Source organism: Ambystoma mexicanum, chromosome 6q (assembly GCF_040938575.1).
Source record: "Ambystoma mexicanum isolate Mex_15411 chromosome 6q, UKY_AmexF1_1, whole genome shotgun sequence".
Classification (NCBI taxonomy): Eukaryota; Metazoa; Chordata; class Amphibia; order Caudata; family Ambystomatidae; genus Ambystoma; species Ambystoma mexicanum.
The window spans coordinates 600,019,707-600,033,238 of NC_090937.1; the positions used below are offsets into that span (position 1 = coordinate 600,019,707).

General features: G+C 44.3%; 1 protein-coding gene across 2 annotated transcripts in view; it reads left to right on the forward strand.

Moving 5' to 3' along the window:
* Positions 1-13,532, forward strand: part of LOC138516158 (EF-hand calcium-binding domain-containing protein 14-like) — a 483,644-nt gene that overhangs the window by 423,523 nt on the left and 46,589 nt on the right. For both annotated transcript variants that reach the window (XM_069631076.1, XM_069631075.1), the window contains one exon: positions 5,650-5,760. In XM_069631076.1, coding sequence (XP_069487177.1) covers positions 5,650-5,760 — 111 coding nt within the window. The remainder of the gene's footprint in view (positions 1-5,649; positions 5,761-13,532) is intronic.

The window sequence follows — 13,532 nt, forward strand, 5'->3', positions numbered from 1 at the left end:
TGACTATGGTTTTAAAACCTAAGGGGCATTTGTTAGGCTCACATTAATCTGCATGATACTATTGTGTCTTTTCATGCAGGATGGGAAGAATAAAACTAAAGCCATATGCTTATTGCTGAAAATATTTCTATGACAATGTATATAGTGTATAGTTAGTTTAGTATGAAAGGCTAGTTTATTATGTAATGTGCTTTGCTTCAAGGCATTGCTATAAATAAAGAATTATTTAAGCACATGAAATGCAAAGCAAAACCTTAATACATATCTAGATCAACTAAACATGGGAAGATGTGCTCAGTTGCTTAAATTGTCCACATCCTGGTTTCACCATTTAACAATAGTGTGTGATCTTGGGAAAATCACTTAATCACACTGCGTGTTATCTGCAGATCTGTAAGTGATTCACTTCACGGCTTATGTTAAATATATCATTCTGTTATTTAAACAAGCCTATAGACTATACAGTTGCTCCCTATATAATAATAGTGCAATTTAGTTATTTTGCACCACAAAGTTATTTGCCACATGGCTTACTTATGGCAACTTATTCTAAAGGCTCTTCCATGGTGCCTCCAAGTATCAAAGACTGATGATGCTCCTTGCAATGTCCTTTTCTGTGAAATCATTTCTGTTGGTGCAATCCATATGCAAATTTGGAGGTTTGCATGTATTTTGCTCGAGAGCCCCTGGATAGAGCTCTAGTAGATGAGTTTCCTGCATCTGTACTGATTCTGCAGTTTTATTATTTGTTGTGTTAAAATGCTATCTGCCACTAATGTTACCAAAAAGGTAGATTGGGGCGGGGGTGGGTGGTTTGGGGGAGTGAATGAGACCATATTGAAGTGCGTGCACTGTATTTGGAAGGCAGAAAGTAGTAGGACATTTTCGTGGCTCGCCCCCCTCACTCTTGCAGTGCTGGATACTCCCCTGTATATAATAAGTGCTGTCAGTAATTTATATTTAAAGATGCTGTAAGTTTGCTGCTCAGCTGGGCCGAGTGTGTGAGAGGTGCCATTCGGGTTCTGTGTATTCTGAAACCGAGGCCTTTGAGAGGCATGGGTAGGTTGGGGTGTTTTGAAAGTGCCGGGGTGATCTATCTCTCTACTCATGAAAAGCCATGTTTTAATTTTTTGCCTCGAGTTCGAGTGGTTATTTTGCATGTTTATATCCACTTTCACTGTGCAGGTTTTCCCACGTAAAATGTTTCACATCCGTCAACTGAGGGCTTGATGTACAGTTAACACATGAGAGTTCTTAGCTGATTTACTGCATCCATATCAGTTTATGTGTAGGTTTGTTCCTTTAAAGAGCCAGCTGTCAACACCCTCTTTCAGCACTGCTGCAGGGTCTGCAAGCACAAAGCCACTCCTGTACTGAGTGATGTTAAATTGGATAATCATGGTTATTTGATATGTTTCTTACTGTGATATTGCACTCTATCATTGAAGATCTACTTTGATAGATCATTAATTTATTTAAAACATACCTTTTTAATCCAGATATATGTTTAAAACATGCTTTAAATGCACTAATAGTGAATAATTTTAGTCAACATTTTCTTGGGGGAAACTCCCAAACCCTTCATAGAAGACTTGGGCTCACTCGCTGTGCTTGCTTGTTCGGCGAAATATGGGGCCACTTTGAATGTTTTTCGAGGGCCTCTTTTGGTTCCCAGTCTGGCCCTGATCCAGACCTGGCTCTCTACTATGCACTTCGAGGGTTTCATACCCCAGCCGGTCACCGGCACCAAGTGCCTTGGGTTTGACATCTGCAGACAACTCTCCTTCAAACAGCACATAGAAACAAAGCCACAAACGGCCTGGTACCAACTTTCTATCCTGTGTAAAATCAAGTCCTTCATCCCAGAAAACAACTTCAGATCTGCATCTAATACCAATGCTCTTTTGGAAGGCCTTTGGGTAAATACCCAGGATTCCCTGAGAAGTCCTGCATGCTGCAGCAAGACTCATCAAAGGGCTCTGAAAATTCAACCACATCATCCGGGCCCTCATTGAACTACACTGGCTCTAACTGCAATCCCATATCATCTTAAAATCCTGCTGCATCATCTACAAGGCTGTCACCCTGATGTCCCCAAGCTACCTCACTCCGAATCTCTGCATCTTTGATGGCCTACAATCCACCAGAAGTAAGGACATGTGCAGATTTGTACTCCACCACTGCAGGCAGAAAGAAAACAGAAGACTAGCCTCCTTTGTCTATGCCCCAAGACTCTGAAACCTCCTCCCTATCAACATCTGACTCGCCCCCTCTCTTCCACAGTTCAGGAAGAAGCTGAAGACCCTCCTCTTCACAGAATGGCTCCTCCCTAACAATGAGGGCTATACACTGCCCACTCTCCACCTTACCTGAGGCTGAGTGATGCAATCCCCACCGTTTCCTCACCTGGTTACTGGTAGATCTATTGCTGACAATTGCCCTGTCTCCCCTGTTGTTAGAGCACCACCACTTTCTTTCGCTCCTTCTTAACCTTGTTCTTCCCCCTATGATTGTAAAGTGCTCCGTTGCTTCCTAAAGCTAGGTTTGTGCTCAATAAATACCCTACTAATATGAAGAACTCCTGCAAAAGAACCATACATAAAATCACTTCTTAATCTACTGAAGTATGATTTATGATAAGAGCTATAAATTAACAATAATCGAAACAAAAAATAACTTCTTTAATTCTCAAATAGAAGAAGCATCAAACAAGTCAGGAAAACCTTGGGAAAACCTATTGCTACTACCCTCCCCCATGCGCCTTCAGGATAGTCCAGGTGGCCTTTGAAGCTAAAATAGCAAAAGCAAGGGATCATGTCCTCCTCGTCCAGTCCAACCCAAAACCACTCGATAATCCCCCCAAGGTTTTGAGGGCCTCTCAGACTTTCGGTAACTTCTCCCTACTTTCCGGAATTAAACCCACCTTGAGTGCAGAAAACCCTCTTCCACCAGAAATAATTCTCGAGCATAGAGCCATCTTTGCCCCCTTTCTGACACAGTCTTTTAACACCTCCTTTTGGGACAAGCAAATCCCACCCTCCATCAAGGAGGTTAAAGTCTCAACCCTCCCGAAAAAAGCAGGCCGTGACCCCAGAGATCCAACTATATCAGGCCCATAACAAACTGCCATTTTATTTTCAAGAGATTAGACAAATTAGCCATGACACAACTTCAATCTTATGTTGAAGGCATTAACATCTTGCATGGGGGCCAATCAGGCTTTAGGCCAGCACATGGCACGGAAACAGCTTTAATTGACTTTCAATCCCATATGCTGGGAATCATGGAGAATGGCAAGACAGACCTACTGGTCCTTTAAGACCTATCTGCATCCTTTGATCTACTCGACCATCAACACCTCCTTCATGCCTGGAATCTATTGGTAACTGCTCCAGTTGAACAGTCGAATGGCTTCACTCCTTCCTGTTCCACTGTGTCTCCAGAATCCATTGGGGAGATGCTTTCTCAGCTCCTGCGCCCATTCTCTGTGGAGTTCCACTGGGCCCCAGTCTATCGCTGGTTCTGTTTAACATCTACATCCAGTCCCTCTGCTACCTATTAGAGAGCCTTGGCGTCTTTTGTTCTAACTACTCGGACGACACGCAACTGGTGATGGAACTTAGCGGGGACCACTCCCTGGACTCTTCTAGACTACATTCACTCCTCAGACATATTTATTGAATTTTGGATGTCTGAGAATTGGATATGAATTAAAGGAGGGAAGACGGAGCTGCTCATCATTGGTTCTTCCCAGGCCAGGGGTAAGCTCAGTGCGAAATATGAGAGCTTCACCATCAATAACATCAGCATCCCAGTCCAACATAAAGTAAAAACACTGGGCGTCACTTTGGAAGCCTCACTCAACTCGGATGAACACACCAATATGATTAGTACAAACATCAACTATCACCTTTGACTTCTCCGAAACTTAAGACCATTCCTGACTGAAAAGAATGCAGCTACCATTGGTCGCGCCACCATCTTATCTAGACTGGACTACTGTAATGCGCTGCTTCCTGTGGCTAATAACACCAGTCTAAAAAGATGTCAGCAAATTCAAAATGATGCGGTTTGAATTATAAAAAACATTGCATGGAAGGAGCACATCTCAAAACATTGGAAAGACCTGCATTGGCTGGTCATTCAGGAGCACATCAAATTTAAAACCTGTACCATTGTCCACTGCTGCCTCTTTGGCATCGCCCCTTCCTATTGCAAATCTGCAGTGACCACCTACACACCTGGAAGACACCTCGGTTCATGCAACATGGCACTGGTCTCCTGCCCGTCCTTCAAAAAGGAAAAGGGCCTTGGTCTTTCCTGCCCAGTCCGGCCCGTCGAGCTGTGGAATTCCCTTCCGCGGGACCTGAGACTGGAGAACAATTTGTCCAGTTTCAGGAAAACACTTAAGACCACACTTTTAAAGTAGTAGACCCAAGAGATCTATGACCACTCTCCTTTCTCTGTCCCGTTTCTCTTCTTGTTGTCCTTGGGCCTCATTACGACCCTGGCGGAACGGGTTAAACGGCGCCGTAAAAGGCTGCGGCGCCGTTCAACCCGTTCCGCCACATTACGAGGTCCCCTTGCGGGACACGTTAGGCACGCCTGGGAAAACCAGGCGTGCATACCGGGTCCCGCGAGGGGAAGAGGGAGCAAACAACGGGCCATCTCGTAATGGCCCGTTGTTTACTCCCTCTCCCATTCCCATTCAGCCCTATGGGGGCTGAAATGGGAATGAGGATGAACCGTGTCCGTGTCCTCGAGTGAGGAATTACCGGACCATCCAAACTCGGAATGGTCCGGTAAGTCCTCATTCCGAGGACACGGACACGGATGCGGTTTTGCCGGCAGCCATGCCGCAAATTGCGGCATGGCTACCGGCATAACTTGTAATGAGGGCCCTTGTGTGAATGTGTGCCGTGATGCCTGCGGGCTGCAGGCCCGTTACAAATAAATAAATTATAAATAAATGATGCTGTAGAAGTCAATCAGATATTTATTGCTTGTGAAATTATAACTAAATAAGTTGCAGTAATGGAGTGTGTTTGCGGGCACCTCTCTGATAAATCCGCTGTGGTTGTGCTGCCTTGCACCAATGTGTGCTGGTATGGAAATAATGCAATACATATTTCTGTCAAAACTGGAAAACCTAAAAATCACATACATTGAAAAAACGTGTAATATGTGCAAAAGCATACTGAGCCTGAATAGTGAATATTTGCGCTTGAATTTGACGCTTGTCTCTGCAGCCCTTCTCCGCTCCTTCCAGGCCCAATACTGCCGGTCACAGCTTGTGGGTTCCCTCTCTGAGCCTGTTTGGTGTCTGTGAACCTCTTGGGAGCTAGGGAATGCCCTGCAGATTATGTCAGGAGTGAATGGGGGCCTGCGGGTAGTGTGGAGGAGTTGAGTAAAAGCATGACTGCAGAGGAGGGATGGACACCAGCTGGTCCTGTCAGCGGTTTGATGGTTTCCTCACAGCCCTTCTGCACTGTACTGGTCCCCTAAATACACTGGTATAAAATCATTACTTACCTTCTATGGAATTGTAGTTTTAATAATGTGCCACCCATACCTGGTTGCCTGTCTTTTACAGACACCCATCACCGAATGGTGTATCTTGTTTGGTAACCTAATTTTCGTTAAATGCAGATGAAGATGTCAGCCCCCAGGAAAATGTCACTGCCTTCCAGTCAACAAAGACGAAGAAGACCGCAAAGCCAGAAAACAAAATAAAGATCCCCTTCATAAAAAGCCACGCAGGTGAGTGTTCGATTATCCAGTTAAAACTTCTTAGACTTTTGGTGCAAAATTCCAGAAACGTTGCAGCGGTGCAGGGGCAAACCTGCGCGGTATTCGCACTAGGGTGAAGTTTGCCGTATATCTAAAAACACAGGCACATAATACAATACCATTGCACTATGACAAGTTTAGTTTGGCATCCAGGGCAAAGTTTCTGTAATCTGGCACCAGGTGGCTAAGAACAAATTAGTTTCTGGAATTAAGAAGAGTGATCCTCTCTAAGCTGATAGGAACTGGCTGTGGCATGCAGTCGAGTAGAGAATTCATTCTGCTTGTAAGTATTTGGATCCTTTTCAGATACACCCATGGGGCCGCTCCAGCCTACCTTAAGGATAGCATCGCCTGGTATTTCCCAGGACAGAAACTGTGGCCTATATAGGATCACACACTACTGATGTCTAAAACTCTGTCAGGGCAGTCGGGCGCATTGTGGGAGATGTTGATGAAACATTGATCTCAGCTGCCCCCTTTAGAACTGCCTCCAATCGAGGACTCTAGAGCATTTATGGAGGGGTTGGTGTGAGATTGGAAGGACTGCTGAAAAGCGGACTAGTCCATAAAAGGCAAGAGTTTATCTAGCCAATGAAGAGGGGAATTGATGGCTTTCTGAAACATCCCCTTTCCCAATGTTTTTCTTTCTTTTATTTCTAACCCAATAGCTCCGGCTCACTTCAGCCAGAAATAAATAATGTCCCGATGCACGTTAAGAACGCAGAATGTGCTGCTAAATTACCTTTATTTTGTATTGTGTTATTATTATATTGTTTTGGTAAAATATAAACTTTTAACACTGTTCAGTATTACAAAATAACATATTCAATCAATACATTTTCCTTACATTATGCACATTCAAAACAAATCATTAAAACTCAAAACATCAAAAGATAAAAATCTCACTGATTAATCTAAAGTCCAAGAGACAGTTTCTCATTTTGGTTCCTCGTTGCAATTGCTTAACAACCTTTAGCCATATATAACACAGGCCCTCATTACGACCCTGGCGGATTTTTTCCGCCAGCGACGGACTTTCCGGCCATGGCGCAAAGTCCCTTTACGCCATGGCGGATGGCGGACTTACCGCCCCATTCCGAGGTCGGCGGGGCGGTAAGTCCCCATTGACCCATTTACCCTTCCCCATTCCCATTTCGGCCCCATAGGGCTCAATGGGAGTGGGGAAGGAGTTAATTACGCCACCGTAAAATACGGTGGCGTAATTAACACCAGGGTCCCAGAGCGCCATGGATTTTTCCGCCCGCAAAAAGCGGGCGGAAAAATGACCATGGCGCTCCAGGAACTCGTAGTTGGCGGTAAGGGGTCCGCGCAGCTAACGCTGGCGCAGACCCCTTAGCGCCAGGGTCGTAATGAGGCCCACATAGTGAAATGTAATGCAGTGCTATTAAATGATCTTTAAATAAGTGGACCTTGAACATAGAATAACCCCTGTCCCATGATACAAAATATCACTGCACAAATGGATCTGTAGGCATGTTAAAATAGGCCCCGGCCCATGTTGAGCTCATCTGTATAGCTTTAGAGCCAGTATAGCCAGAAACAACCTCACTGCCGATATAGCCAGAAACAACCTCATTTGCTAGGTACAACCTCACATATGTTATTTATTGGACATTTCTAAAAGGTCGATGCAGAACAATTGATTAATTAAACACACATAATAAGAAGAGAGAGGATCCAGCCAGAGAAGATAAAGGAGCTCAACCGCTCGGGCAAGAGAGGAGGAGTCACCCAACAGCTGACCGGTTATTTCTGAATTCCCATCCCTGCCATATAGATGTCTCCTTGATTCCAAAAACACCAAACCACCACAATACCTTGAATGCTCTGCCGTCACATGGCTGCCAGATGCTTTGGTTAAAGCTTAGAGGTAAATGACTCTTCTGATATACTTGAACATGGGAGGAGCAGAGCTCTCAAGCTGCCCCACACCAGGTGTAAGTAGCCATCAGAAATATGTTCTCCTTTGAATTCTGAAACTTGGTATTGCGTTTATCCATAGACGTCTTTATGGATGGGCAAACAGGAGACATGACCCCCATCCTACAAACCGGGAGGGGGTCCTCACCAACTTGGAACTTGAGAGGGGGAGTCTGGAGCCTGGCCTGAAAGGGAAGCCAAAGCTGGCTACGGCAGAAAACATAATGATTAATCATTTGTTTGTAAAACATTTTTTTTATTTTTTATTTGCTAATGTCACATTTGCAAATATAAAAAAGTATTTTTGTGGAGTGGGTGGGTGGGCCTGGACAGATGATGCAGAACACGGTAGTATTCATTTGTGCCTGGCTGCCTGCAGGCACACATCCATTCTTTAAGAAAAATCACACTGGGACTGTTTCCCCTCCCAGCCACAAGCAACCAATCTGTGCTCGGGCTGAGGGCACAAGTTCACTGCTGGGTGGTGTGCGGAAGCGGGCTCTGGTGCCAATGTGGCAACAGAAAGGATGGTAAACAACAATAATCATTGATGGAGTGGCAGAGGGGGCTGGCCAGCCAGCTCATGTTGTGTATGGCTGAGGCTATGCTCAGCCCCTGCTGAACTGATGCTGCCCTCCCTCCTCACATAGCAACCAACTCTATGCGCCTTTCAGTAAGCCAATCAGACCTGGTTTAGTTTTTCTGCCAGTCTGCGGCAGCCTGAATCCCTTTGAGAGAAGAAGACTGTTGTGGTGGTGCTTCCGCGTGACACATTCGAGCCAAGCATGAGGGCCCCAAGGCTTCAAAGTTATAGGGAATAATTACTTGAAAAAACACAGACCTACTGGGCTGGCTGCCTGAGCCTATCCATCCGCCTTCCCGAGGTCTGTTTAAGGCCATGCCGTTGTCTTCCCTTTAAAGGTATGTTGTATCATGTGGATGGATTTTAATGTTACATTATAATGTCTGTACTCTGCACCTGATGGTGTGTGTATAATTAAAAACATCTGAAAAGTCACGTTTTTTCAGATCAGTAGCATAAGCACACGTGCACTTGCAGGGTGTTGGGTAAAATTTCACTTACTGCTGTTTTACCTCTATATTCGTGGACCCCCCAACTTTTTGCTTTTGTTTCAGCCTCCTGTCCTGACTTGTCCTTCTGACAGTCAGTACTAAGAAACATTGTTTCCCTTAGTCTTATGACTTTGCTGGCACTTTTGACAACTTTATGTCATGGGGAAAAATGAACATTACTTTACTGCGCACTGATGTCCATGCGTTTTTGAGCCCTAGACATCCCTTAAGGATCTTTGGGTAACTGGAAAATGTGCCTAGGAGAAGACTGATGGCAGCAGAGGCCTTTTCATGTATTTTTATTAACTTTGTGCGACAGTGGCGGTCACTGCTGGAAACTTGCCCACCTTTCTTCAAGTGTCCTGAGACCAGCTGCATCAGTGCTTTCTTTGTCCTGCATTTGTGACGAGAGATCCAGCTACTGATGTAAATCAGACCTGCATATGCACCCGCAGCACCTGTGCACTTTGAAGTGTAACCAAGGAGGGGATTTTGTAGTCCAGGCAACCTTCTTCAAACCTTCCAAGTTTTAACCCGGAGTGAGCTGAGGGCGATGAGTAATCATACCATTTACCAGAGGCTCCTAGTTCATCCATACTGTTTTTATGCACAAAGGATCCCTTGTGGTCCTTGCCTTGACTTAGGTGGCTCTTTCTTCCGATAGCCGTCCAAAAGTTGGGGACAGCTTTGTTCTCTGTTGCAGACCCACCTCTGACTCTTGGAACCAAATTCCACACACTCCAGTGTCTTCATCTAACTTTTCCTTCCCATTGAAGTTTATCCTTTGTGAATTTTAAGCATCAACAAGCGTTTTTATGCACAAACATAACATTGAGCAGAAGGCTCCAATCTTCATAGGGCTGGACTTCTTATGTTAGGGATATTCATTTCTGGAGTTGGCCATTGTGATAAAGTTTGTGTGCTTTCCCTCCTTACAGATTTCAGTGGGAATCTGCACTCTACCACACTGACCGAAAAGTAACTGTATATATATTTTTCATAGTATGTGTTTAAGTAATAGTATTACTGTGTTGTTCCTTTTTCACTTGTGTTTGTTCTGTGCCTAACAAATTGCATATTTCTGATATACTACTGTCTAAGGGTAATTCTTGTCGTCCTACTGTGTGTGCTCATCCAAGACCTCAGATCACACCCACTACTCCTGAGAGTTAGCCTTGACTGCTCTCCAAGCTACCTTGAATTGTCCTGGCTAACTTCACAAAAGTTTTCCCTGTTTCACTAGACAAGGGTGGCCTTGTGAACATCTTTTCACCAGAGCAGAGTTCAGAAATCCATTGTAACACAGGGTCACAAGTGGCACATGGCTTCAAGTGGTGATGACAGTGCTAGAACCTGCTTCTCCTGATTCTATCATTATGTACATCGTGTAGAATAAAATGTGTATAGCGACTTTTAGTTGGTCGTTCTTGATCCGGCGCTAATAACACCGGGGGGTTTGTCAGTAGGGCTAATAGCCGTGGTGGTAATAGCGCTGAACATTCCCCCTTGGGCCCAATGGGGTATGGGAAATTCCCGAATAGTCCCAGTGAGGAATGGGGACTAACCGTTCCGCCAAACCCGTGATCCGGCACTAATAGCACTTGGGGATTTGGCGTTGGGGCTAATAACCGCAGGAGTAATACCACCGGGGTTAGCGCCCAACTCGTGATGAGGCCCTTTAAACTTTGAAAACAACAGAAAGTATAAAAAGTAAGCACTAGCGAAACATGAAACATTTTAGTGTGAATCCCCTTGAAGAAGGCCTGCTTTTACAAAGGACTGAAACATGTTGGGTAGCAGTTATGACCCACAGTCTTGGGGCTTATTGCCTAAACAACAACTGGAACAAGAGTGTGTCACAACTCTGATTCTTTGTGAGGACAATCCTCCCCATGGCCTCCATGAGCAGTGTCATTATCTGTTGATGCTTATGTTTTTCAATATTGCTGTCTGTGATCTTTGTAGTGTCTCAGCTGCCTTTGTGCTAGAAAGTTCCTTATACGATATCTTGACGGCCTTGGGATGTTCATTGTCAATGTTTTCAAGATGTTTCCTTGTCTCTACCGCATCTTTACATCCTACCACCCTTATCAGCTTGCGGGCCTCCTGAAGACTGGAGTCTGTGTTTGTGGACTCAGCAATTATTGATAGTGTCAAGGAAACTGACATTATACCCTTTGTTGTAAAGTTGGTGTACTCTTCTGCATGGCAAGCCTGATGCACAATCGCCTCTAGGGGGTGTCTGGGCATTAACTCTGTAGGGTTATTACTATGTTATTATGTTATTTATTGAGCATGGGCTTAGCTTCGAGAAGCAACAGAGCACTTTACAGAGGTAAACAACAATACAGATACACAGCTGAGTGCTGTACTGAGGTGTATACAAAGGAGCACTTTACAGAGATACACAACAGTACAGATGCATAATGGAGCACTTGTCAGAGCTAACAACAGAACAGATTATCAGGCTCTCATTAAGAGGCCCGGTCCTTCCCCATTCCCATTCGAGCCCTCATAGAGCTCAATGGGAATGGGGAGGGAGCTAACAATGGGCCCAATACAAACGGGCACGTTGTTAGCTCCCTGGTGCCCTCGCGGGACTGGCTATGGACGTCTGGAAAAAGACCGGACGTCCAGAGCGGGTCCCGCGAGGGTACCTCGTAATCGTGCGGAATGGGTTTAATGGCGTCGGCACCATTACCAACACTGTTAAACCCGTTCCGCACAACTTATAATGAAGCCCTTAGTCTTTCATTCGTGAAAAAAGCACACTTTCACTGTTTTTCCTTTTTTAAGTATATTTTATAAACTCAAAATGAAACATTGCAACATATAATATGTTTGCAATTTCACATTCAATCAAAATACGAATCCTGATTTAAATTTTGGTTAGCTATACATGTTTCGGGGAAACCACCTTCCGCAGGAGCAATCAATCTTCCCTTCATCTTTAACATTCTTCATTCCATGGCAGGATCTATGATCTAAAGACATGTCTATCATATTAGTATTACAATTCACCACAAGGTTCTAGCACTTGTTATATCTGTCATGGTTTGATTAGTTCTTACTCAGCTGACAAGGATTAAGTGTTGGATTTTCACAATTTTTGCACAATCTGTAGATCAAAAAGGAATTCTTTCTGGAAGAAGGAACTGGTACTCTGTCAAAAAAATAGGACTTAGGTTAAAAATGCCATGATTACTATATAGATGCACATATATTTTACACAGTGACCTAGTCACTACTCTCAAGAGTTCTTTAAAAACGTTATACAAAAGTAAGGCAACCCTACGTTCTGCAGTAGGCTTCTCTTAGATTCAATAATGTCCTCTGAGATATTTAGGAACCCTGATAGGGGACTGTACCAAATCTTCTGTCCTGCCTCTGGAGACAATGATTCCGGATCCTGAGTTGCCGTGTAGGCCAGCCTGCAGCCGTTCGTCAAGCTTTGCTTGCCGAACTGTCTTGCTGCCTGATACCAGCAGCGGACTCCTGTCTCGATCTCTGTCACAGAAGCCTGCAAAGTGCCCTGAGGCCAACTTGGCCCTGTTGAGCACCAAGAACACCTACAGCAAAAGGTATATTGTGGTTCTGTCCCCTGCTCCTTCCCAGAAGACGCCTAGGGACATTTTTTAAGACCCCCTTTGTCCTTTTTGCTGAAGCCAAGAAACCTTTAAAAAGTACTGTGGTTATTAACCATACCATCCACCCTCCTGTCAGTATCCAGAGTGCATCCCTTTTTCCTTCGTAGAAATGGTCTGTCCTCTGCATTCCTTTACAGGGTGGGTTGTAATTTAGCAGTGCTGTTAAACTGTCTGTTGTGTTAATAATAAAGTACATATTTTTATACAACCTTGACTGGACACTTCTTTTATAATTGGGTAATAGTTGTATTTTCTCTATGATGCAACTAGCAAATGATCCATGACTTTAGAGGAGATAAGCCTGCCGTTCTATCTACATTACAAAAATTCAACAAGGATGTTTATAATTTTAATTGTATGCTTGTTTAACCCAATCTGTTTGGATCCATTCTGGTGTATTAGAGGTGTGGAGCTGACTGATGGTTTAGAAATCGATATTCACCCAAGGACCACTCTTACCGATTCATCACTTTGGTGGCAGACGGTCGGATCTAGTTGGAGCCTTGCGCACAGCTCACTCAACCAACAATAAAAGTACGGTTGGATGGGAGCCGACCTTATTGGAAATCCAATGCGGGTAAAGAAGGCCCTACACAATAGGGACTAGGCTGAGTTCATTGAAAGACTGCACGGTTATCGATCTTTGAGTCACTTGGGTAAAGAGCACAAAAGGCGAGGAACTACAGCAGCCTTTCTGCCTATCTACTCGAGTTGACTAGTCAGACAGATTTTTTTGAAATTTAGGTGGAATATGCTTTAGGCAAATTAAATTAAGTGGATGTATGATCATGTCCAAAGTGATTCGGTTTTGTGTGTCGATTTTGTGGACTACCTGATATGCAGGAATTACTGAAACATCTGGTGATGGAATGCGCAGCCCTATATGCGAAGCGCCAGTGCTACTTTATTACGTTTGCATACTCTACTCTTCCTGATAGGGAGGACAATTTCTGGAAAAAATGTATGCCTGGAAGAACAACTTCATTGGTGATAGTGAATGTAGGTTATGTAAACAGTTTGCATTTGGATGACAATGAGCCTCATTACGAGGTTGGAGGTAGCCTTGCTGGTTTTACCGGC